The sequence below is a fragment of the Xyrauchen texanus genome, chromosome 8 (genome assembly GCF_025860055.1).
Source record: "Xyrauchen texanus isolate HMW12.3.18 chromosome 8, RBS_HiC_50CHRs, whole genome shotgun sequence".
Lineage (NCBI taxonomy): Eukaryota > Metazoa > Chordata > Actinopteri > Cypriniformes > Catostomidae > Xyrauchen > Xyrauchen texanus.
The window spans coordinates 28,872,148-28,898,423 of NC_068283.1; the positions used below are offsets into that span (position 1 = coordinate 28,872,148).

General features: G+C 44.1%; 1 protein-coding gene across 2 annotated transcripts in view; it reads left to right on the top strand.

The window, feature by feature from the left end:
* The window catches only part of LOC127647277 (F-box/LRR-repeat protein 16-like), a 41,203-nt gene that overhangs the window by 7,964 nt on the left and 6,963 nt on the right, over positions 1–26,276 (top strand). For both annotated transcript variants that reach the window (XM_052131431.1, XM_052131430.1), the window contains exons 2-5: positions 7,476–8,139; positions 10,923–11,431; positions 21,693–21,777; positions 21,873–21,936. In XM_052131431.1, coding sequence (XP_051987391.1) covers positions 7,483–8,139; positions 10,923–11,431; positions 21,693–21,777; positions 21,873–21,936 — 1,315 coding nt within the window. In that variant the 5' untranslated portion in view covers positions 7,476–7,482. The remainder of the gene's footprint in view (positions 1–7,475; positions 8,140–10,922; positions 11,432–21,692; positions 21,778–21,872; positions 21,937–26,276) is intronic.

Genomic DNA, 26,276 nt, shown 5'->3' on the forward strand with positions numbered 1-26,276 from the left:
GAGGGTAAAGACAGGATATGGATGGTTCCTTAGCAAATTGCCACAGCTCTTTTCTTGGCACATATCTGGGTACAGAGAGTACCCATCACACACTGTCGAGAATGCATGATTAGTTACCCTCATTTTTAACATCACTTGTGCCTCTCAATTAAGATATTTGCTACATATATTTTGACATCTTGTCCAATGTGCATTTGATTTGACCCAGTGCAGAGATTGGACCACTATCACTTGTCCTGAGTGCACAGAAAGCCCTTTTTGATTCAACTCACTAAATAGTTCCAATAGCGATTTTATTAATAACTCTTGACTGCATTGCCCACATAAGTGGCACATCTTGGATGGCCAAGGCGCTCCTCTGCAGTGGAGGAGAGGAGCTGAAGGCGTTTTATTGTGCTTGCTCAGTCCTGCACTTCATCAGGCAGTTCAGTTGCTCTCCTTGGTGCTGAAGTTGCATTAACAGGTCCTTCTCGTCACTATTTCTATTTTCTCTTTCTCAATTTCCATCAAAATCACTATTCCATACTCTTCGTTTGTACACTTTCTTATAGATGTGTGCTATTTTAATATTCATAGTTCCTATTCTGACTGATATTTTTATACATTTTAAATTATATATTATGCTTTTATGTCATATTCTAAAATATGCTTTTTGAATGCTTCCATTTTTATATGCCTTAAGTTTGTGTCTTGGAAAAGTGATGCAATTATCAATATTTTATTGCTTAAAATATTGCACTATTCCCAATATTTCCATGCTCAATTTGCTGTAATCTTGGAAAGCTCCACCTCCAGCATGAGGGTGGAAATGTGGTTTGAGGTCTGGTCCTTAGTGTTTGTATTACTGGGGAAATGAATTAGACGTGCTCCCCCTACATTTTTCTTCCACAGCTTTAAAATGAGTTGTGCATTTGCATTATTATTTTACATATGATTAATTTTCCTGTGAAGTTTAGTGGTCACCCAGTCTAAACACTAAAATGCAAATCAAAACTTTTGTTTTTCTTCAGTTAAATTTGACTCATTGCCTTTTAAATGTGTGTGCATGATGTCTGATGTGCATGTTGGTATGCTGGGCTGGTTGGGATTCTCAAACAAACAAATATATTTTGGGGAAATCAGCGTACAAATAGTTAACTTACAATTGTCTCTGCATATTCAGCTGGGATAGGAGTAAGTATTTAACGCTGAAATAATTAAACACTTCACTTTAAAGTGCTCTTCATTCATAATCAGTGTATGCTGTTTCAGTGGATGATTATTTGAGCTGAGGAGATGGTCACAATAGAGCTTATTTAGGAAAATGTCTGCATGCAAACTGTCATTGACGTTTTAGACTCGAAACTTTAGTAAGCAGAGCACAGACACCTTCGTGTAGGTTTAAGGTTGACCAGGGTGTTGAAAACAGGCAGCTCCAGTTCAAAGCATATTTTTGAATAATATTCTGCAAGGTACATAATAGTACTTTAGAGTAGTACGTAGAATAGTTATATTAGTTATACTAATTATGCTATTCTATGCTATGTGATGATATGTTTAGGGCTGTCACTATTTATTTTTTTGGGGTAATTGAGTAGATAGATTTTACGATTGAATAACAACAACAAAACAATTGTGCAAACAACATATAAAGTCAACAGACAACCAAAGCAAATCTATAATATAAAAGGTGTATACAGTGTAATACAAGCTGACCGAGACTGGCTTCTCAAGGTGTACCCAACTTATTTTGGAATGCAAGATCTACTCTTTTCTTTAAATGCTTCAACGTGATATACACATTTTAGTTTTTAACTCAAATGTGGGAAAATTGGCCATGGAAATAAAATATTTTATCTTTTCAAAAACAATGTCTGCTCACCAATCTTGTTTACTGTGGATGAGTTATATACATGGTTAATAAAAGTTATAGAGATATAATAGCCATTTACATTTTTTTTTTTTTTTTTTTACTTTCACTGAATGCAAAATGGAATACAGTATCCATGTAAGATGCATTTTCTTTCTTGCATTGAGCTGCAGCAGTAGCAGGCATTGTTTCACTTGTGGCACATACTGCAGATCGCAAAAGCTTTATGCTTCCCACGCACTGTGTAAAATGCCCTTAAGTATCTGGACATTAATTTCCTTTAATAGGAAATGATTAACACTGTTAATAATTGCACATACAAAGTCTAGCCATTTCTCCCTCAAGTAAGTTTTATATTGTGACCGTGGGGTGCGAGACACACATCTGTGTGACTTCAACAGCAGACTTGCGTCGAGGTATGACTGACAGCATACAGACCTGCGGTTTTATTCAGTAAATAAAGATCTCTGGATTCCCACATTGAGTTTTGCATGTCATAATGGCCATAAACTACAAAATATTGATCGAAAGAGGGGCATTGCCTTATTTTTAATATTTTCTGCAATTTTGTAATTGTGGAAAAGCTCTAGTTTTGCCCTAATTTAGTAACCGTGAAAGCCCTAGTTATGTAATGTTATGCTATTTAGCTGTTATGCTATTTAGCTATGATATCTAGGCTAAACTTAAGTGCTATTTCACTGTTGATTTTATTTATTTTTTTGCAGATTTCATTTGTATCTCTAAATGTGAGTTTAGTGCCACCAAGATTAGGATACATGTGAACAGCTGCTGTTGTCGGAATGAGAAAACTTAATGCACTTTTCATTGTTATCACAAACTGCAAATAGCTCAGCAGCCTAATCTAGCCATGATTTAGCCATTTTTCACATACGATGGCTTGCAGCTTTCTTCACTGGACATTTAAAAGCAAATGTCCCAAACCGTTTATTTGTATTGTTGGCAGGAGTAACGCCAGCGTATGTAGCGCAAAATTGAACGGGGCATCCATTTACTGTCGACGCAACCCCACAACATGTGCTTCCAGTGTTTGACAGCTACATTGATTTTAATAGGATCTTTTTGCTTTTGATGCGATGCGACTCTCTTCTCGCATCCAGTGACAGTCAGGGTGTTAGTCATCATAGAACTATTTTCAGTCACACTTTTTCTGGCATGATTCTTTTTATTCAGAAGCTGCACTCAACAGAGGCCGTTGACAAGGCAATTGTGAGAACAAGGTTTCTTTAACATAGCAATAAAATATAATTTTGCACAGTGCAGGACAGTTGTCCATTAGTCCATTTGTTTGAAGAAAATAATGTCATTTGGATTTTTTGCTGTAAGTCATCCACAGATTTAAGACTGCTTGCACTGCCTGTTGCTAGACATGTCCCACTGTTCATCGTAGCTGCAGGTACAGACGGAAACATGACTGCAGGAAGGGAAACTTTCCTGACTTGCATTCAAAGCATAACACCTTCTCATGGAAGCACTAAAGGTGCAGATTGCTGATGCACAACCACCAAGGTGAAAATAAAGCTTTTAACTGTTCAGATTTTCTGTCAGTCTGCTAATACAAATTAATTACAGAACCCTTCAAAATGTCCTGTGAAGGGGGACGCAGTAACGTAAAGTTGCAGTGCAATAATGAGCAGTTTTGTTTGGCTGTCACGGACAGAAAGATCCGACCAGAAATGCTGAAAGCTCTGGATGTGGAGGGGTGTCATGGATGACACGCCTCTTCAACATTGCGTGGAAATCTGGGACAGTGCCTAAGGAGTGGCAGAACGGGGTGGTGGTTCCCCTCTTCAAAAAGGGGGATCAGAGAGTGTGTGCCAACTACAGGGGTATCACACTTCTCAGCCTCCCTGGTAAAGTTTACTCCAAGGTGCTGGAGAGGAGGGTTCGGCCGATTGTCGAACCTCAGATTGAAGAGGAACAATGCGGTTTTCGTCCTGGCCGTGGAACGACGGACCAGATCTTTACTCTCGCAAGGATCCTGGAGGGGGCCTGGGAGTATGCCCATCCGGTCTACATGTGTTTTGTGAATCTGGAGAAGGCGTATGACCGGGTCCCCGGGAGAGACTGTGGGAGGTGCTGCGGGAGTACGGGGTGGGGGGTCCCTTCTTAGGGCGATCCAATCCCTGTACGTCCAAAGCGAGGGCTGTGTCCGGGTCCTCGGCACAAAGTCGAGTTCATTCCATGTGGGGTTGGTCTCCGCCAAGGCTGCGCTTTGTCACCAATCCTGTTTGTGATATTCATGGACAGGATATCGAGGCGTAGTCGGGGTGGGGAAGGTGTGCGGTTCGGTGGGCTGGGGATCTCATCGCTGCTTTTTGCAGATGATGTTGTCTTTATGTCATCATCGGTCCGTGACCTTCAGCTCTCACTGGATCGCTTGGCAGTCGAGTGTGAAGCAGCTGGGATGAGGATTAGCACCTCTAAATCTGAGGCCATGGTTCTCAGCAGGAAACCGATGGAGTGCGTACTCCTGGTAGGGAATGAGGTCCCTCCTTCACTTGCCCCAAGTGAAGGAGTTCAAGTACCTCGGGGTCTTGTTCACGAGTGATGGGACAATGGAGCGGGAGGTTGGCCGGAGAGTCGGGGCAGCAGGGGCGGTATTGCACTCGCTCTATCGCACCGTTGTCACGAAAAGAGAGCTGAGCCGAAAGGCAAAGCTCTCGATCTACCGGTCAATTTTTGTTCCTACCCTCACCTATGGTCATGAAGGCTGGGTCATGACCGAAAGAACTAGGTCGCGAGTACAAGCGGCCGAAATGGGCTTCCTCAGAAGGGTGACGGGCTTCTCCCTTAGAGATAGGGTGAGGAGCTCAGTCATCCGTGAGGAGCTCTGAGTAGAGCCGCTGCTCCTTTGCGTTGAAAGGAGTCAGTTGAGGTGGTTTGGGCTTCTTTTAAGGATGCCCCCTGGCCGCCTCCCTAGGGAGGTGTTTCAGGCACGTCCAGCTGGGAGGAGGCCTCGGGGAAGACCCAGGACTAGGTGGAGAGATTACATCTCCACACTGGCCTGGGAACACCTCGGGGTCGCCCAGTCAGAGCTGGTTAATGTGGCTCGGGATAGGGAAGTTTGGGGCCCCCTGCTGGAGCAGCTGCCCCCGCGACCCGACTTCGGATAAGCGGTTGAAGATGGATGGATGGATGGATGGATGGATGTCACGGACAGCTTACACACCATCAAACAGGAACAATGCAAAGATATTTATAGCCTACCAAGGCTGTGACCACAATATACATTGAGGGGGACAAGACCCCAACCCATAATCAGATATGGCCAGATTGTCCCCCTCAATAATGTATATCTTTGTTGCTGTTCTGCTGCAGTTCATAATGAACTGCTGTCTAATTGTCATTAGGTTGTTGCAGGAATAACATAATGGTTTAAAAAAGTAAAATTTTTACACGCACAGTAGTCTAACACTGCACATCATTGTCATTTAAGAAAGCAAATCAAATCAATGAAGGCAGGACTCATATTTAAGAAGCTGAACAGGAACCTCATGGATTATCACGGTGCGCATCAGAGCACAGTTCTGGTTAAGAGTGTTTGTGTCATGTGAGATGTGAGTATCTAAATAAACATGCAGTATTTGACCATTATTTTATGATTGAAATGTTGTACCAAACGACATTCATTTCCAAGGGTGCAAAATATTCACCATTTGGTGAAATTTGCCATTTTGAATTTAAAATATGTATAGTACATGATTTGATTGTCAGTCATAATTGTGAATGTGAAAACATTAACAGAGCAGTTTTCAGCATATCAAGCTAAAGACAAAGAGTGAATGTGTGTATATTGTAAAGGAATTGAATGAATGCGGTAATCTGGCAGGCTTTTGAAGTAGCTTTTTAGAAATCTCTCATGACATTGTTTGAGAACATTATTTATATATATAAAGAAAACACACAGAGTAGAGCGTTATCACCCTCAAATTAGAACTAGAATATGGTAAGACCTGTGACTTGTGACTTCTGTTGTGCTTTTAAGTTTTGGAAATTACAATGTCATATATTCTTAATGCAAATGTTATTAGGTAATAATTCAAAATCAATTTAAGATTTTCTAAATAATTTATTTGTCTTTAATTCATTCAGAATTTTGTACAGCATCACCTAAAAGTCTTCTTTTAAAAGAGACAATTTTATTTTTAGTATGTCTTTCATCATAACAGTAGACTATATTACAAGTGCACTATATTCTAAGCTTTCTGGGGCCATACAACAGCTATGTGTTGTATGGACTACTTTTATGGTATTTTTATAATTATTATTTTTCTCTCTTTGGACATTTTCAGCAGTGGCCAGTATGAACTGTATTTGTATGGAAAAGAGCAGCGTAAGGATTCTTGAATAAAATATTGTGTTAAGATTCTACTGGGAGGAAAAAACAATGAGGGACAACTTGAGAACTAGTGTATTTTCTTTTTGCTAACAAGCTAACACATTCATGTCATTTTACAGGTACATCAATGATGAAAAGAAATTTAAATAAGAGAAATCTTTTCTTTGAGACAGCACAAAAAAGAAAGAAAAGATGACTGAAACAATGCAGACAGAGTGTTTGTATTGTACTGTGTGAACTATAAAAATACATACATCTTTTAAAACCAGAAATTATCAGATTTCAAGCCTTTATTCAGAAAATTATCGCATTCAGCGTCTTCACTATAAGGACCTAAGAGGACCTTTATATTTGTGACCTCAACACACATGACCCCCCCACACACACACACACACACTCTCACCTCCAAAATGGTTTGGTCCCCAAAATGTTCAAGACATGCTTATGGTCTTGTAGCCTATATTACATTTAATTTGTTTTTAAGTTGCATATTTACATATTTTATTGCATTTATTTATTTGAAGCACATAGATTGGTAAATAAACGTGAGAAAGAATGTTTCATAATTTGAATTACGTTTCTGTCTCAGTTTGTCACACCTTCTCTGAAGTGTTTGAAGTGGCTGACGCCACTGATATTTACAGTATAAAAGTTTGTTGGTTGACTGCAAAAAGAACATTTGGATTATGTGGTTACATTTATTAAAACCACAAAACAGAAAGAGATAAAGATTTTTTTAGTTGTCTCATTATGTACTTATGAAAGCATAGGAATGTCCCTTAATTCACAAATGTATCAATGGATGTTCATTTTGCATTGGTATGTTGTTTAAACATGAACATTTAAGGAATAACAATTGTTACATCATAGTGGTAAAGTATGTAATTTCTGTGCCACTAGTGTCACCAAACAGAATTACAAAAAAATAATGACTGTGTCAAACAGGTTTTCCAAACCTTCCCCCTGACTTGTATTGGTCGGAAAACATATGGTCCAGCTCCAAGCTCACCCCATTGGTTGATCCAGTATTGCAGTGTCCAGCTGATCAGACCCCTCAAGCAAAGACAGCACTGTTTTGAAAGAACAAAAGAGACAGTGTTTACACTTTTTTAGGAAATCTACCTACAAAGGTGTACTTATTGTTATATTAAGCTAGAATAGGTGAAAGTATTTTATCAAAGATTTAACAAAGACTTCATGTACTGTCATTGTCAAATTGTTAATGCATTCAAGTAAAAATTATACTTGACTCTGGTCTTTTCACAGGCTTCCAATGCTGAATATGTCCACTCCCAGTGACCTTAAGTCTTCCTGCGTGACACGGAACGGCATGGTCAAGCTGCCCACCCAGCCCAACGGCCTCGGTTCAGCCAGCATCACCAAAGGCACTCCTGCTGCCAAGAACCGCCTGTGCCAGTCCTCTTCTGTGCCCACCATCCTGCCTCCCCCTAGCCTGCCCTATCACCTGGAGCCCCTGCCCGCAGCGGCCTCACTGCTGGGCCCTGACCTGGACACAAGCCCTGTGACGGCCATCAAACCCCCCCTCAGGCAATTCCCCAAGCCCCTGCTAGAGAGGCAACTGGTTCTGGACGAGAAGGTGCTGAACCGGCTCTTGTTGTACTTTACAACTGCTGAAAAGTGCATACTCGCCCAGGTGTGCAAGACATGGAGGAAGGTGCTCTACCAGCCCAAGTTCTGGGAGGGTGTGACACCCATCCTGCATGCCAAAGAACTCTACACTGTCCTGCCCAATGGGGAGAAGGAGTTTGTTAGCCTACAGGCATTTGCTCTAAGAGGCTTCCAGTTATTCTGTCTAGTTGGCGTCTCTGATTTGGACATTTGTGAGTTCATCGACAACTATCCGCTGTCAAAGAAGGGAGTCAAATCTGTCAGTCTGAAGAGGTCAACTATTACAGATGCAGGACTCGAGGTAAATAGAGTCAAGTCAGTGCACCAGTATTCACAAAAAATACAAAATATAGATCCATGCTGTTCAGAGGTGAACAATAATGTTGGCCCAATGGCCCCAGAGCCAGTGAAAGATTGATGGAACCGTCACTTGCACTATTGAGCCAGTACCTGATTGTTACTACATTTTACATCCAGTAATCACATACATGTGTATTTAGGCCTGGCAAATGTAAACATTTGAATTTCTGTAATGTACTGAACACACTGTAAAAAATTATTTTCTTAATTAGTGTTGTAGTCTTGTTTTCCAGTAAAAATATCTAGGGTCATTCTGTGCCAACTCAACAAGAAGTCCCCAGCTCAAATTTAGTTTTTTATATTTTGTTTACTAGTGAAAGAAATAAAAAATCAGTAGACTTCAGTATCCCTTGTTGCATTTTAAATGCCAGTGGTATGGCAATTTTTTTCTTGGCCAACAAAACAAAGGCAACTATAAATGTACATTTATTTATTTACATAAAATCAAAATAGTCCAAATCTAAATTTTTGGAGAGTACAAAAATATACAACATTCTATATTCTTAAAATATGATTACTGAAGAATATACTTTTTCTCAGTGAATATATCTTAAATAATTGTTTTGTTTTGTTTTAAGCAAAAATATAACAGAATTTAGTAAGGTTTATGCTTACAACATGATAAAACAATTTGTCATTCTCTTTTATATATATAATTAATTTGCTTCACCAGTCAAAAACAAGACAAAATTAAGAAAATATGTTTTTTCTAGTTTATTGTTTGTTGTGAATTCTGATGATTAAGATATGCATAGCTGGCTTATTTAAATATAGAATATAGAGATATATTGGTTTTGTCAAAATGTGACTTGTAATAGTCTTGCAAGCATCAATTAAAATGGTTTGAAAATTATAATCCAATCAGAAAGGTTTTGCACTGTATGCCATTATTTTCAGCAAAAGTGTTTTTATTTATAGCTGAATGTATAGAATTTATTGCTGTCATGGAGTTGAATTATAGTATTTCTTTCTAAAAAAAAAACTTAGTGTAATTAAAACTTTTAATATAAATAAATATGTTGCAAGAAGTAGCTATTTATATTTATACATATTTGTTTTGGGGCCACTGAAAATATTGGCAGGGCAGAACAAAATCTAGTCTATTGGCCTGACTGAGCCAGTGTAAAATGTCCTTATCTTTGAGCCCTGCTGTCTTTACAATTCTTTTTTTGGACCATCAAGCAAGTAAAATATCATGATATTTTCATACATACTAAGTATACATATACAAAGTATAACACAGTGATGACTAGGTGGTAATATACTCTGAAGTGCATACATGGTTAAAAAATAATTGTGTTTTGCGAGAACATTCAGCAATGATCACACTCATCGCACTTGTCTCTATGCTGTTGCTATTCTAGGAATGAGCTTTTGTTGCCATGGTGAACTCTAAAATTGTTCATGATGGCATCCAAGCTCATTTCTCTTAGATACAAAAATCAACATGTGCAGTGATAAAATCTGTGGAGCTTATTCTGCCTGATAGAGGGCCTGTGCACCTCAGGCTTGCTTGTGAATGATTTAGGATGGGGCAGATATCACAGCACAAGGCTTGGATCATGACCAAGTACTCAATAGGAGAGCAGAATCCTGGCTTCAAGAGTTGTTTTTCTTGGTGAAATTAGCTTTATCATTTGCATTTTGTCCTAGCCATTCATTATAAACACATGATACATTAAATATATAAATAAAGGAATTAAAAACTCTAAGTGACTGAAAACTGAACATTTGCACATTGTGCCCTCTCTCTTTTTGGCTTGGTAACTAGGTCAGTGAGGTCACAATACATCAATTGTGAACTGTCTGAATCCATTAATTTTGTTGTTGATCTTAATAATTAGGTCACATATTCAAGTGTGCATCATTTGTGTAAAATTCTTAGACCACTATTGCCTTCTATTTTGTATTCTTTTCTTATTATTACATATAACAAAGTATGTTTCATTACAAATTGTTTTATCACTATTACAATGAGAATAAAAGTTGAAAATGTCAGAAGTTCCTAGAATTTGGTATGTCCCCTTTTGCTTTAATGACAGTATGCACTGGATCTGGCATGGACTACACTAGTTTGTGCAAAACCTGTTGCTGTTATCCAGCATGATTTGAGAATGTTTCTAAGAGCAACTTGTTTGCTTCAGTGGAAGCATGGAAATCTGACCTTTTGTATAAAGGAGTAGCTAATATTTTTATTAGCAACCAAGAAATAGTGCAAAATCTTAAGTATTTCTAACTTGAATGCTTCTGGGTACTAATTGGTATGCTGGAAGTAGGAATTGCATGGTTAGCCCGATTTTGCTTATTTTGTGATTGAGTTTGTAATACTTTGTTGAGTTTTTTTCTCTGTTGCATTTTGGGCAACTCTATCATGGGATGCTCATGGGTCATTAACAAATAATGTTGTCCTAGATGATAAAAATTTAAAACATGTGTCAAGTTGTAGAAATGTAACCTTTGTGTCCTTGTTTCAGCCATTAGTGAGACTTTTATTTATATATTTTTTTATGTCTACGTACAATTACACCACATTTTTATTGCAAGCCCCAGAAAATATAACCAGACTGAATTTTAACTCAGAAATTGAAAACATGTTCTTCCTCAAGTGTGTTGAAGTACTTGTGTGAAGTGCGTGTTTGATGCAATTAAATAGAATTGAATAGAACTGATCTGGACAAAAGAAAAATATTGTCATGCCACTGAACCTGATCCTGGCTTTTTCAGGTGATGTTGGAACAGATGCAGGGGCTGATGCACCTCGAACTGTCCGGCTGCAATGACTTCACGGAGGCCGGTCTGTGGTCCAGCCTGAACGCGCGGCTTACCTCCCTCAATGTCAGTGATTGCATCAACGTAGCAGACGATGCAATAGCTGCCATTTCCCAGCTCCTTCCCAACCTGTCAGAGCTCAGCCTGCAGGCCTATCACGTGACAGACACGGCCATGGCCTACTTCACCGCCAAACAAGGCTACACCACCCACACGCTGCGCCTGAACTCCTGCTGGGAGATCACCAACCATGGCATCGTCAACATGGTGCACAGTCTGCCCAACCTCACCTCCCTCAGCCTATCGGGCTGCTCGAAGATCACTGATGATGGTGTGGAGCTGGTGGCTGAGAATCTAAGGAAGCTCCGGAGCCTGGATCTGTCCTGGTGCCCACGCATCACTGATATGGCCCTGGAGTACATCGCCTGTGACCTGCACAAGCTCGAGGAGCTGGTTCTGGACCGGTGAGTCAGTGTGCTGATGCTGCAGTACGGGGTGGAAACTGAATATTGCTGATATGACAGAGCCTCATTGGGAGCTAATTTTGTGGTCAAAAGCAGGGCTTAAACCACCTTATAGATTGAGAGGGTGGAGATTTCTTTAGCATGCTAGTTCCTCTTTTTTTCCAGTGTTATTAGCCTAACATGAATTGAAGCATGAGCTCCACCACCAACCCCAATCCTCAGATTAGTGGTCAGGGTTAGGGTAACCCTAATACTCATGCCATCCCAGATATGTTTGACTTTCTTTCTTTGCAGAACACAAAAGAAGATTTTTGAAGAATATTTCTGCTCTGTTGGTCCTCACAATACCAGAACTTTGAAGGTCTAAAAGGGACATACAATGCAGCATAAAAGTAATCCATAAGACTTCAGTGGTTAAACCCATATCTTCTGAAGCAGTATGGGTGAGAATCAGATCAAAGTTTAAGTCCTTTCAAGAGAGTTTCATGTTTGGCTGAACTTTAAGAGATAGTTCACCAAAAATAAAAATGTAGATATTTATTCCCCCATATATCATTCCAAACCCGTATTACATTATTTCATCCCTGTAACATACAAGGAGTTATCCAGCAGAATTTTAGTCACAGTCACCATGCAGTTTCATTGTATAAAAAAAAAGATGCACTGAAATTGAATGTTGACTTAGGGCTAACACTCGGCCTAACATCTATTTTTGTTCTAAATGGAAAAGAAGAAAGTCAGATTGTAGCAACATGAGGGTTAGTATATGATGACAAATTTGTATTATTGGGGTGAGCTATGAATTTAAGGAGTCCCATCTCATTATAAAGCAATTATTATCATTGTTAATCTCATATTTAGATTCTTTGACAAAAATCTTTGGCTGATTGTGAGTTTGAGAGTGCTTGCTTGGTTGATTAACTGAAATGTATAGCTCTCTTTTGTGTCGGTTCTAGAATTAACAAGAAACAAAAAGTCAAAAATGAATCCAAATTATTATCACCAACAACTTCTGGATATAGACAAATGTTCCCATTACATATTCCACTTAATACAGATGGATCTAAATCTGAAGTTCATTGAGGCTGCACAACAATGGGATTTCTAATTTTTTTTTCTGATTCAAAAATCATGTCTTTAAGCACTAGAATCTATTAAAACTGATCAACCAACAATTGTGAAGAATGTCCAATTGTCATCCCTTGGGGATTTCAATTTTAACATCATCTTCTGCTGGGTACCTGGCCACTGTGGAATCTCTGGAAATGAGCAAGCAGATAATTATTTCAAAGAAGTATTATCTACAGAACTCAAAAAGTGCCCAATACCTTCCAAAGATCTGAAACCAAACATACATTTTTATGTCAAAAGCAATTGGCAATCAGAATGGGATCAGTGCTTAACAAACAAATTACATGAAATAAATCCTGCTGTTGTGACCAGAAGTTTCTTCTCTTTTTTTAAGAACCGGTGGGACCAAGTCCCTTATACACGATGTTGGATAGGCCACTCAAGACTCATACACAAATTGTTACTATCAGGGGAAAATCCCCCCATAGGTGCATCATGTCAGAGCCCACTGTCTATCAAACACATGTTATTAAATATTTAATATTTAATATATTTTAGTAATATTTCTACTCCTGTGACAACATTGAAAGGTTTTAACAAAATGTAAAAATGTTTTACCTTAAACATCATATTTAGTTTTACTTGTATTATTTTAACCTGTTTTTTTCCATGAAAATAGCTATCGAAGCTGGCATGGCGTAAAGAAAGAAAGAAAAAATAAAACCATTTTGAGTAGAAAATGCCATTGAATTTGTGTTATATAAAAGTTTACATTTGGTCATGCATTTCATGGGTGGGGGTTGCTTAAACTTGCTAGTTCCTCTTTTTTGCCAGTGTTATTAGCATAACATGAATTGAAGCATAAGCTCCACCAACATAAAATCAAAATGGATTATGGGTTTCAGTAGACGTCTTTCTGCCTACGTTTCCAGTTCAATCTAGGTTCTGCTTGAATGGAATGGTGCATTTAAGGCAAATAGGACATTGCAAACTCTTTTGACAAGTGACATGTTTTCATTATAACAGTAGCATTGATATGGTAATAGCCACAGTATATAAAAAGAAAATATATAGGAGTTTTTAGAAGCAGTGTAGGAATATTTTGAAGGATTTAGATAAAGCTGGCCACCAGTATATGTTATGTTATGGATCATGGTGTGCATATGTTGCTACCAGGCTTTTTCTCTTTCTTAACCAGCAAAACTTTCTTGGTCAACCAGTTTCACCAGAAAGACCATGCAGGTCAACCAGATCGACCAGCACAAGACCATCACTAACCCATAAAATGGAAGTTCATGCTGGTGTAAACTCTTTTCACAATGCAAATATCAGTAATTCCCCAAAAACTTTGAACTGCAGCGGTACAATTGTACAGTGATGGTATTGATGGAAATACACTTATATTTAATATACATTCTCTTAAATATCTTATAAATATATTATATGTTGTTTCTCAAGTCAATGTATATTGTTTTAAGGATTTTTGGACAAAACCCATGCTCCAACAAAAAAAACACTTGATAAAACATGATTTTTTGCAGTGAATTTATTTACTGAATTAAACTTAGTAAAAATTATTTTTTTCCCCTTTAATTTAGCGAATGTCATTTAGAGGTGGTCAAAAGATACTTTTGTCCTTTTTATGTTAGTAAGCACCTTTAATACAACCTTTAAAGTCAGGCAGAAACTGAATAGTCAGTTGAGAGCTAATGACTAATTGTTGCAATAATCTAAGAACAGTCGAATAGTCGTTCTAAATTCTTTTTACAGCTAACATTTCTTGTATTTTTTAATGGCTGAGGTAGACTGGATAGTGAAGGAAAAGCAGCCAACAAGTGCCCAGTTTACCAAGGAACTTAATTCTGTTCTCTCCATAATTCAATACAGTTTGAATTACTGCACCTTCAAAGGTTGGTTGAGAGAATGCCCAGATTGTTCTGTAATTCATGCAAAGGGGGGCTACATTGAAGAAGCTGAAATGTAAGATAGCTTTGATTTGTTGAACATTTTTGGTATCTGACTACAACTCCAATTCCAAAAAAGTTGTGACAGTATGAAAAATGCTAATAAAACAAAAAGGAGTGATTTGTAAATTATATTCACCCTTTGCTAAATTGAAAACACTTCAACTATATGATGTTTTACATTGTGAATTTCATATACAGTGGGTACGGAAAGTATTCAGACCCCCTTCAATTTTTCACTCTTTGTTATATTGCAGCCATTTGCTAAAATCATTTAAGTTCATTTTTCATACACACAGCACCCCATATTGACAGAAAAACACAGAATTGTTGACATTTTTGCACATTTATTAAAAAAGAAAAACTGAAATATCACATGGTCCTAAGTATTCAGACCCTTTGTTCAGTATTTAGTAGAAGCACCCTTTTGATCTAATACAGCCATGAGTCTTTTTGGGAAAGATGCAACAAGTTTTTCACATCTGGATTTGGGTATCCTCTGCCATTCCTCCTTGCAGATCCTCTCCAGTTCTGTCAGGTTGGATGGTAACCGTTGGTGGACAGCCATTTTCAGGTCTCTCCAGAGATGCTCAATTGGGTTTAAGTCAGGGCTCTGGCTGGGCCATTCAAGAACAGTCACGGAGTTGTTGAAATTGTTGAAATTGCTGAAATTATTGTACAATTCACAAGGTAAAACATCATACAATGTTTAGTTGTATTGCTTTCAATATAGCAAAGGATGAATATAATTTACAAATCACTGCTTTTAGTTTTTATTGTCATTTTGCATACTGTCCCAACATTTTTGGAATTGGGGTTGTACATAAATTGTTTGGTTACGTATGTAACCTCCGTTCCCCGAGGGAGGGAACGACACGTTGTGTCGGAGAAGCGACACTAGGGGTCTCTCTTGAGCGCCGATATTCACCTCTGACCTATTGAAAAGGGCCAATGAGAGTTGGCAGTCAGTATTTGCATACCCCGCCCCCGCATACGGGTATTAAGCGGGGCAAATACGGAAGTTTAGTCAGGATTTTTCTGAGGAGCCGGAAATGGTCCGGCCACAACAGTGGCTCGGTTCAGCGACATGGCGGAGGAAAGACACAACGTGTCGTTCCCTCCCTCGGGGAACGGAGGTTACATACGTAACCAAACGTTCCCCTTCTGTCGTGTCGGAGAAGCGACACTAGATAACTAGATAACAGCACGGTGACCGGGGCAGCTGTAACTGCCTAAGGGAGACACGGGGGTCCGCTCGTAAGGGGACAGAACCGTGGAAATACACACAGGGGGAGTCCAAGCAGGAGGCCTTACCTGTGGAGCACCTATACCAGTACAGGGTAGCCATCAGGGTACCCGCAGTGGCTTGGGTCGGCGAGTTCCTCCGCTGAACCGCGGACCCGGAGGGCTGGGGAGGAATTGACCAGGGTCCCGAGTAGGAGTGGGGCGCCCTGGGAAAAAAGGCGCACTACTTAACCTTGACGTCAGGAAAAGGGCGCTGGGCGCAAGCGATCCACCCAGCCGGTCGGTCTACGTGTTACCGAGTTCTACGGGCTCGGACCTGACAAAACACGAGACGCAACCGACTCAACGCGGAGGTTGTAAAACCTCGCGAAGGTGTTGGGTGTTGCCCAACCCGCGGCTCTACAGATGTCTGCTAGGGAGGTGCCCTTGGCCAGTGCCCACGAGGATGCAACACCCCTTGCTGAGTGAGTCGGACCCGCAAGGGTAGGGGCACAGCCTGGGTGTGATAAGCCAGTGTGATGGCATCGACAACCCAGTGGGCGAGCCTCTGTTTGGAGACAGCATTCCCTTTCTGCCGTCCCCCAAAGCAGACAAAGAGCTGCTCAGAGCGTCTGGTGCTCTGTGTGTGGTCCAGGTAAATGCGCAGGGCGCGCACTGGACATAGCAACGAAAGGGCTGGGTCTGCCTCCTCCCAGGGCAGCGCTTGCAGGTTCACTACCTGATCTCGGAATGGTGTGGTAGGAACCTTGGGCACATAGCCCGGTCGCGGTCTTAGGATCACAGACGTATCTGCCGGACCCAACTCCAGGCAAGTGTCGCTGACAGAGAACGCTTGCAGGTCCCCGACCCTCTTGATAGAGGTGAGCGCGATCAGCAGGGCCGTCTTAAGAGAGAGGGCCCTGAGTCCAATTGATTCAAGCGGCTCGAAGGGGGGTCTCTGGAGTCCTGCCAAGACTACCGAGAGATCCCAGGAGGGAACTAGGCCTGGCCGGAAGGGATTCAACCTCCGGGCGCCTCTCAGGAACCTGAGGATCAGGTCGTGCTTACCCAAAGACTTGCCGTCTACAGGATCGTGGTGGGCGGCAATGGCGGCAACATACACCTTGAGGGTGGACGGGGACAGCCTCCTGTCCAGCCTCTCCTGTAGGAACAGGAGCACTGACCTAATCGCGCATCTCTGCGGGTCTTCAGTTCGGGAAGAACACCAATCTGCGAACAAGCGCCACTTTAGGGCGTAAAGGTGCCTGGTAGAGGGGGCTCTGGCTTGGTTAATTGTATTCACAACGGTCGCCGGTAAGCCGGCTAGCTCTTCCGCATCCCGTCCAGGGACCAGACGTGGAGGTTCCAGAGGTCTGGGCGCGGGTGCCAGAGCGTGCCCCGTCCCTGAGAGAGGAGGTCCTTTCTCAGGGGAATTCGCCAGGGAGGAGCTGTCGTGAGAAGTCTGAGTTCCGAAAACCAAGTCCGAGTGGGCCAGTAGGGGGCCACTAGTGTGACTCGCTCCTCGTCCTCCCTGACCTTGCACAGCACCAGTGCAAGAAGGCTCACTGGGGGAAATGCGTACTTGCGCAGCCCCGAGGGCCAGCTGTGTGCCAGCGCGTCTGTCCCAAGGGGAGCCTCTGTTAGGGCGTACCAGAGTGGGCAGTGGGAGGTTTCCTGGGAGGCAAACAGGTCTACCTGGGCCTTGCCAAACCGTTCCCAAATCAGCTGGACCGACTGGGGGTGAAGCCTCCACTCCCCGCCGGGCAGGCGTTGTCGTGATAGCGCGTCCGCTACGACGTTGAGCTTGCCGGGGATGTGAGTGGCACGCAGCGACCTGAGTCTGAGCTGGCTCCATAGGAGGAGACGGCGGGCGAGTTGTGACATGTGGCGGGAGCGTACGCTGCCTTGGCGATTTATGTACGCCACCACCGTGGTGCTGTCCGATCTCACGAGGACGTGTTTGTCCCGAATTAACGGGAGGAACTTCCTGAGGGCGAGAAGGACGGTCAGCAACTCCAGGCAGTTGATGTGCCAACGCAGCGGGGCCCCTTTCCAACGCCCGCTGCTGCGTGCCCGCTGCACATGGCACCCCACCCGGACCGGGAGGCGTCGGTTGTGACCAGAACGCATCTGGACACCTGCTGCAGGGGCACTCCTGCCTGTAAAAAGCAGAGGTCTGTCCAGGGTCGGAGTGTTTTGAGGCAGGCGGGGGTGATCCTTACCCGATGCGTGCCGTGGTGCCATGCTTGTCTCGGGACTCGAGTCTGGAGCCAGTGCTGGAGTGGTCTTATATGCATCAACCCCAGCGGCGTGACCGCCGTGGAGGACGCCATATGCCCCAGGAGCCTCTGGAAAAGTTTTAGAGGGACCACTGTGCCTGGCTTGAAGGAAGCGAGGCAATCCAGCACTGACTGAGCACGATCGCTCGTGAGACGTGCTGTCATTGAGACTGAGTCTAACTCCAACCCGAGAAAAGAGATGCTCTGAACCGGAGTGAGCTTGCTCTTTTCCCAGTTGACCTGAAGCCCCAAGCGGCTGAGGTGCCGGAGCACCTGGTCTCTGTGTGTGCATAGTAAATCTCGAGAGTGTGCTAGGATAAGCCAGTCGTCGAGGTAGTTGAGAATGCGGATGCCGGCTACTCGTAGCGGGGCAAGAGCCGCCTCTGCGACCTTCGTGAAGACACGAGGGGACAGAGACAGGCCGAATGGGAGGACTTTGTACTGAAACGCCTGGCCGTCGAACGCGAACCGTAAGAAGGGTCGGTGTCGTGACAGAATTGAGACGTGGAAGTACGCGTCCTTCAGGTCTACCGCTGCGAACCAATCTAGATGCTGAACGCCAGCCAGAATATTTCTCTGCGTGAGCATTTTGAACGGGAGTTTTAACAAGGCCCGATTGAAAACTCGCAGGTTCAGGATTGGTCGTAAGCCGCCGCCTTTCTTGGGTACAATGAAGTAAGGGCTGTAGAAACCCTTCCTCATTTCGGTTGGAGGGACGGGCTCTACCGCACCCTTGGCTAAGAGGGTCGCGATTTCCGTGCGCAGGGAACTGGCATGCTCGTCGTGTACTGCTGAAAAGCGGACGCCCCTGAAGGGGGGCGGGAGCCGGGCAAACTGAATTGCGTAACCGAGTCGAATGGTCCGGTGCAGCCAGCGTGATGCGTTGGGAAGCGAAAATCACGCTTCCCAGCTCTGCGCTGGGGCACCAAAGGGACGAGTATTTTGGACGTACCCGGCGGGGCCTCGCAGCGGGGCGGAACAGGTAATGCAGCGTCGGGCGGCTTCGTTGCGGCCTGAGGCTGGGGTGCTGAGAATAGACTCAAAGCACTTACCTTGCTCCGTGCACCCGGCAGGGGGCGGGTTCGTGACTGAGGAGGAGGTCTGCTGGCGTCCTCTGGACTCGTCTGAACCGGCCGGGGAGCAGTCGTAGGCAGGCGGAAGGCGGGATCACCGCGTCCGGTGTACCGGGACTGTCGTAATCTGAAAGCAGATTGCCGTGAGAACGGCATTTGCGGGCCAGGTGACCCAGAGGCAAAGGAAATAGCTCTTTTATTGAGAATGTGGGTACCACAGCCCCCGTCAGGGGGTGTAGCAAATGAAAAAACAAAGGATTCTCCTCCTGGCCCTCCACTGGGGGACGGAGCGGTCTTACCACCTCTGGAGCTAACGTCTTGGGCTCTGGGTCAGCTGTCTCAGGAACGCTTGGGAGCCTTCCGGGTCCTAGAGGGGGTTCGTGAGACAGGGGGCGTGCGCCGCCTGCGGGGTGCTCGACGCTGGGGCTGAGAGCTGGGCCCGGGTTGAGGCGGAGCAGGAGCTGGTTTCTTCGCAGGGGGATGCCCTCGGCGGGCAGATGGGGCAGGGCCCGTAGCGGCAGGTCTGCGGCGGGGCATGATATGGGAGATGGCCTCCGTCTGCTTCTTCACCGCGGAGAACTGTTGAGCGAAGTCCTCGACGGTGTCGCCGAAAAGGCCAATCTGGGAGACAGGTGTGTCCAGGAAGCGGTTCTTGTCGGCCTCATGCATCTCGACCAGATTGAGCCAAAGATGGCGTTCCTGGACCACTAGGGTGGCCATCGTCTGTCCGAGTGCCTGCGCTGTGGCCTTCGTCGCTCTCAGGGTGAGGTCGGTCGCTGAGCGCAGTTCCTGCAGCACATCAGGATCAGGTCCACCCCCGTGCATGCTTCTGAGAGCTTTGGCCTGGTGGACTTGCAGGAGGGCCATCGCATGCAGGGCAGAGGCAGCGCGTCCAGCCGCACTGTAGGCTCTCGCGTTGAGCGAGGATGTTGTCCTACAGGGCTTGGATGGGAGTACGGGGCGACCGCGCCAGGAGGTAGGGCTACCGGGGCATAGATGGTGCGCAACTGCCCTATCGACCTGGGGAATCGCCTCGTATCCGTGGCGCTCTCCGCCGTCGAGGGTGGAGAGAGTGGAGCGGGTGGCACCTAGACGAGCGGAGAGCGGGGCTCTCCACGTAGACGTCAGCTCATCATGCACCTCGGGGAAAAACTTGACCGGGGGGATGCGAGGCCGCGAACGGCACGCTGCCCCCAGGAACCAATCATCCAACCGTGAAGGCTGTGGGGAGGACGGAGGGTTCCAATCCAACCCCACGCTCACGGCGGCCCGGGAAATCATGTTGGACATCTGAGCGTCGGCCTCAGCCTGGGCCTGCTGGCCCGAAGGCGGCAGTCCAGGGGAGTCCTCGGCATCAGACACCGCACTCTCCGATGCAGCGGCGAGCTCATCTGTTTCGGATTCGGGAGGATAGACGGCCAGGCTGAGAGGCGAGTCGCTATCGCCACGAGCTTGGACGGGGACCAGCGAGTGTGTCAGGGAACGGGAGGTTCGCGGGGGGCTACCTGGCGAAACCGCACCCGCTGCCGCCCCCAAATCGCCCCCAGTGCCAACCGCATCGTCCTCAATCCCGTGGGAAGAAGGAGCAATGCGGGGTGCGGCTGGGGTGGCTTGCTTTCTATTGAAAGCAAGCCGCGACCGCAACGTGGTCATGGTCATGTTCTCGCAGTGAGAACATGAACCATCCACAAACGCCGCCTCGGTGTGATCGCGGCCCAAACACACAAGACAGCGCCTGTGGCCGTCTGAAGCGGAGAGACTTCTACCGCATCCAGGAACGACACAGGGGCGGAAAGGCATCTTGAAAAAGACGCGTCCTTAAAAGGATGTTCAACGCCGCTGTGTTTGCTCTTTTAGAGAAATTTGCTCTTTTAAAGGAAATCACTCTTTTAATACACAGTGTGTGTGTGTGTGTCTGCGCTGTCGAAGCGCTCAGGGGCAACAATGCACGCCGTGCAAAGTACAGAGAAAGCCGCTGTTGTGCGCCGTCAAATCCAACAGCAAGCAGATCGTCAGAGATACAGGAACGTTCAGGGTGTGTATTCTCGCAGCAGACTGCAAACAGACCATCGGCTCCGAAGAAATTTTCTGACTAAACTTCCGTATTTGCCCCGCTTAAATACCCGTATGCAGGGGCGGGGTATGCAAATACTGACTGCCAACTCTCATTGGCCCTTTTCAATAGGTCAGAGGTGAATATCGGCGCTCAAGAGAGACCCCTAGTGTCGCTTCTCCGACACAACGTGGAGAGAGCGACAGAAGGGGAACCCATTCTTCCATTTGTGTTATATTAGTCTTGTGATGACTGTTGTTCTAAAATGTAGAAAATAATAAAGATAAAGAATGAGTAGGTGTTTCCAAACTTTTTACTAGTAGTGTATAATATGGTGCTAAATGATTAGCATATTGGTATTTATATAGTGCTCCAAGATACATCAAATAATACCTTGATATTAGCATAGCACATGTCAAAAAATCACAAAAAGCTATAATGCAATAATATCTTTTTGCAAGTGAAGCCTGTATGTTTACCTACAGTACAATAATTCAGCTTCAAGGACTGGCTATTGATTTATGGGACAGTTATTATGTCCCAATAGATGGCAAAGTCTGTAAGTGTAATCACTCTACTTCATTTGTCTGTATTTAGGTGTATGCGAATCACAGACACAGGCATGGGTTACTTATCAACTATGTCCACTCTGAGGAGTCTCTACCTGCGCTGGTGCTGTCAGGTAAGCATCAGTTTTGTTTTCTCAGTCAGCAATCTGCCTAATAGGGTATCGTCTCAGTCCAATTAAAAAAAACAAAAACATATATGTGTGTTTAGGTGCAAGACTTTGGGTTACAGCATCTGTACAGCATGAGGAGTCTTCGCCTTCTCTCTCTAGCAGGTAAAAACAATCTGTCATTCTCTAAATGTACACTGTACTGATAACAGTGCAGGATGCTTCTCAGTGATAAAGTACTACCAGCAAATTATATGGTATGTTCGGAAGTAGATTGTTTCTATGAATACCTGATCTTAATCATGTTTTGGAATGAACCCAGTTAATCCCTCAAAAATAGATGATGCTGTCTGAGTTAAAATACATAACAATGAACAATACTTTTACAGGATTTATTAATCTTGGTTAATGTTAATTGTACCATATACTAACACATTTGTAAAATCAAAAGTCGTATATGTTAACATTAGTTAATGCACTGTGAACAAATGTATTTTTATAAATGAACATTAGCCAAGATTAGTATGTGCTCTAAAAATATATAATCTTGTTTTTGCTCATAATACCTACGTACATTAACTAAGGTTAATGAATATAAATGTATTGTAAAATGTTGCCACTAAGAATAAGGTTATATGTGAAGCACCAACCTTGAAAAACTAATCCTTTCGAGCTTGAGGGCAGCAACCATTTCAGCCAGCCATTTATGAATATTGGTTTGTAAAGTGGACTTCCACTCCATCAAGTTCCCTGTCTAAAAGCTACACTTTGATGCTGCGCTGATTTAGCGCTTTGAGAACAATTTTAGGTGTGACCAGCTGTGAATATGTGTGCAACATGTCAATGAAATTGACCAGAATTTATAGCCTTTGCTGGTGACATCATTGGATGCGCCTGTAGCAGGGCTATAAATAGATGTGTCACAGATGCATCTTCAGATCTTTTGTCTTCAGATCACTCTGTGTGTGTTGTGCTTCTTGAGCCTGTCAGAAACATACTACTTTCCTCTGTTAGGAGTTAGATTTTGTTAGGCAGTGGGCTGAAACCTTTCTCTTTTTCTAAAAACGAATGACTGAAAGACAGAGCAAGCGGTGTGTTTTCCCTTGTTTACGATCTATGGCTATACCAGTTTTGTTTTGTATGTTTGGAGGAAGAGCATGCTGCTCTTGCGTTGGGGCGGGGCGGGGCGGGTGCGAGCATTGCGATCTGTTCTCAGTCAAAGTGCTTCGCATTCGTCTTGCTTACTTCCGAGATTCAGCGCCCACACTTCCATCGTGGGGCTCTCATATGGATCTGGCTGAGGAGCGAGAGACGGGTCCGTCCCTATCGCATGCTCTCTCCCCAGATCCAGCTGGTCCTTCCCATGATCCTGAAGTGCACTCCGGCGCCTCTTCGGTTCATGAGGGGGACCGTGAATCTCTTGAGTCTGCGGACTTCGAATTACCCACCTCCGAGCATTCCGGGCATGATAATAAATAATCGGAGGAATTACTCAAGGTGATTACTCATGCAGTGGCTAGGCTTCAATTAGACTGGCCACGCAAACAAGAGACCCCCAAACGCTCCAAGTTGCAGGACAGATTTCTGTTTGTTGGCCAAGGGAAGGGAACGTCTCATCAGTCCCTTCCTTTCTTTGATGACCTCCATGACGAGTTCTCTCGTTCATGGAGGAAATCTTATACTTCCTGTGTCTTCGTGCCCTCGATGTCGATATTTTCGACTATCGTGGGTGCTGAGGCATGGGGGTATTCGGTGATGCCGCCAGTTGAAGAGACATTTGCGGGTTATCTCTAGCCTGGCTCGGCATCATCGTTAAAAAGACCCACTCTTCCCACAAAGCTGTGCAGGACCACCTCCACGCTTGTGGGAAAGGCTTATCAGGCAGCAAGTCAGGTTGGTGCTGCCCTGCCCACTATGGCAGTGTTACAGGCATACCAGGATGATCTGCTGAAGGACCTGAGTGCATAAACAAGTGATTTTTGATTGCTTTTGTACAGGCACAATGGTGGATCTTTTGAAGCATGTGGGGACTACAGACAGGGAGAGAGACAGGTTGAAAATGTCCGTAAAAACACCAGCCAGTTGGTTCGCGCACTCTCTGATGACGCGGCCCGGAATGCCGCCTGGACCCGCGGCTTTACGAATGTTCACCCGTCAGAAGGATCAGGTTACATCCGCAACAGAGACGGAGAGTGAACCATCCTCTGTAGTGTCGGCCGCGAGTGCTCTCTCCTTAAGGGTGGTGTTATTTTCCTCGAAACGAGCATAAAATGTATTAAGCTCATCCGGGATAGAGGCAGCGGTGTTCACGGCAGAGTTTTTATTCCCTTTGTAGTCCGTGATGATGTTAATTCCCTGCCACATGCTTCTAGAGTCAGTGGTGTTGAACTAGACTTCAATTTTAACACCGTTTGGCTGCTCTGATAGTGTTACGGAGGGCATAACGGCTTGTTTATGCTCCTCCACATTCCCGGAATTAAAAGCTGAGGTCCGAGCATTAAGAGCTGTGCGAACATCGCCATTAACCCATGGTTTCTGGTTGGGATAGATCCGTATTGTTTTGGTCGGAACAACGTCCTCAACGCACTTCCTGATGAAACACGTTACGCTATAAGCGTAAACCTCGATGTCATCATCATAGGCAGACCGGAACATTTCCCAGTCCACGTGATCAAAACAGTCTTGTAGCATAGTGTCTGATTGGTCCAATCAGCACTGGATCGTTCTGAGGGTGGGTGCTTCCTGTTTCAGTTTCTGCCTGTAAGCGGGCAGAAGCAGAATGGATAAGTGGTCTGATTTGCCAAATGGTGGGCAGGGGAGGGATTTGTAGCCATCCTGGAAAGGAGAATAGCAATGATTCAAAACCTGGTCCCTTCGTGTGTTGTAGCTGATGTGTTGGTGGTATTTTGGTGCTATTGTTTTAAAATTGGCTTTGTTAAAGTCCCCGGTAACAATGAACGCAGCCTCAGAGTGCGCGGTTTCCTGCTCACTTATACTCCCATACAGTTCCTTGAGTGCCCGTCTGTGTCGGCTTGTGGGGGGATGTACACAGTAGTGATAATGACCACTGTGAATTCCCTCGGTAGCCAGAATGGTCGACACAGAAGCATGAGAAATTCCAGATCAGGAGAGCAGAAAGACTTGATAAAATGTAAGTTCCTCTGATCACACCATGATTTGTTGATCATAAAACATACACCATCACCTCTGCTTTTACCTGAGAGGTCTTTCGCTCTGTCCGCTCGGTGCACAGAGAAACCCACAGGTTCAATGGCCGAGTATGGAATCTCCGCAGACATCCAGGTTTCCGTAAGGCAGATAACGCAGCAATCTCTCTTCTCTCGTTGGAAAGAGATCCGTGCTCTCAGCTCGCAGAGCTTGTTGTCCAGAGACTGAACATTTGCCAGTAGTATACTGGGTAGCGGGGGTCGATTTGCACGACGTCTTACTCTGATGAGAACGGCGGCTCTTTTTCCCCTTTTCCTTCTGCGTTTCCGCGGCCGGGCCTCCCAGACAAAGGGCTCCGGTGACGTGTTTGTAAACAGAGGGTCGGCATTGAGGAATTTGAAGTCCGGTTTTCAGTGTGTAATTTCAGAAACAATGTCCAAAAGCGTTTGTCTGTCGTATACAATAAGGCAGACACCATCCAAGACAAAAAAACAAAAAACTGTAAACAAAACAATGATGATCCTCCGAGCTCCACTGTTTCTGCAGTGTTGTGTCGGAGCTCGCAACGCAGCAGCCCTACTCGGCGCCATCTTGAGTCCCATTTTCAAAAGGCATATGTGTGTCTCATACAAAGAGTCTGGAAATATGTTCTTCTCAATCTAATGATTTACCATTCTAAGCAACAAAGGAACGATTGTATTTGCATTAGCCTTATAGAATTCCACACCAAACCCGTCAGGGCCTGTGGTGTTCCCATTAGAAAACGAGTTAATTGCCTCTAAAATTTCACAGAGAGTGAAAAGAGTAATTCTTCTCTGGCACATTCATTAAGTTTTGGAAAGTTCAGTGCATCAAGAAATTGCTGTCCTGTAACGTTCAGCTCAGAACAGCTGGAAGAATAAAGATGCTTATAAAATTCAACAAAACGATTATTGATTTCTTTAGGATGTGTTAATAACGTACCATTCTAAGATTTTAATGTGATGAACGGCCCTACTAGCCTGTGCACCTCTTAGTTGCCTGGCAAGAAGCTTATCTGCCTTATGTCCAAACTCAAACTTTTTTGTTTAAGTTTAACTAATAAATTAGAAATCTGATCGCTCAAAATACAGTTATATTCATATTTCAATTTAAGAATAGCATTAAGGCCACTGTGAGCTTTAGATGATGAAGGAAGTATGGATTCTATCTCAGAGAGATGCCTACGCTTCTCCTTCCTCAACGAAGATTCTTATGCAATAATATGACCTCTTAATACTACTTTACAGGTTCCCCACAAACAAGAATCTGAAACATCCCCAGGTTGTATTTGTTAACTTAAGTATATGCATTTTGTA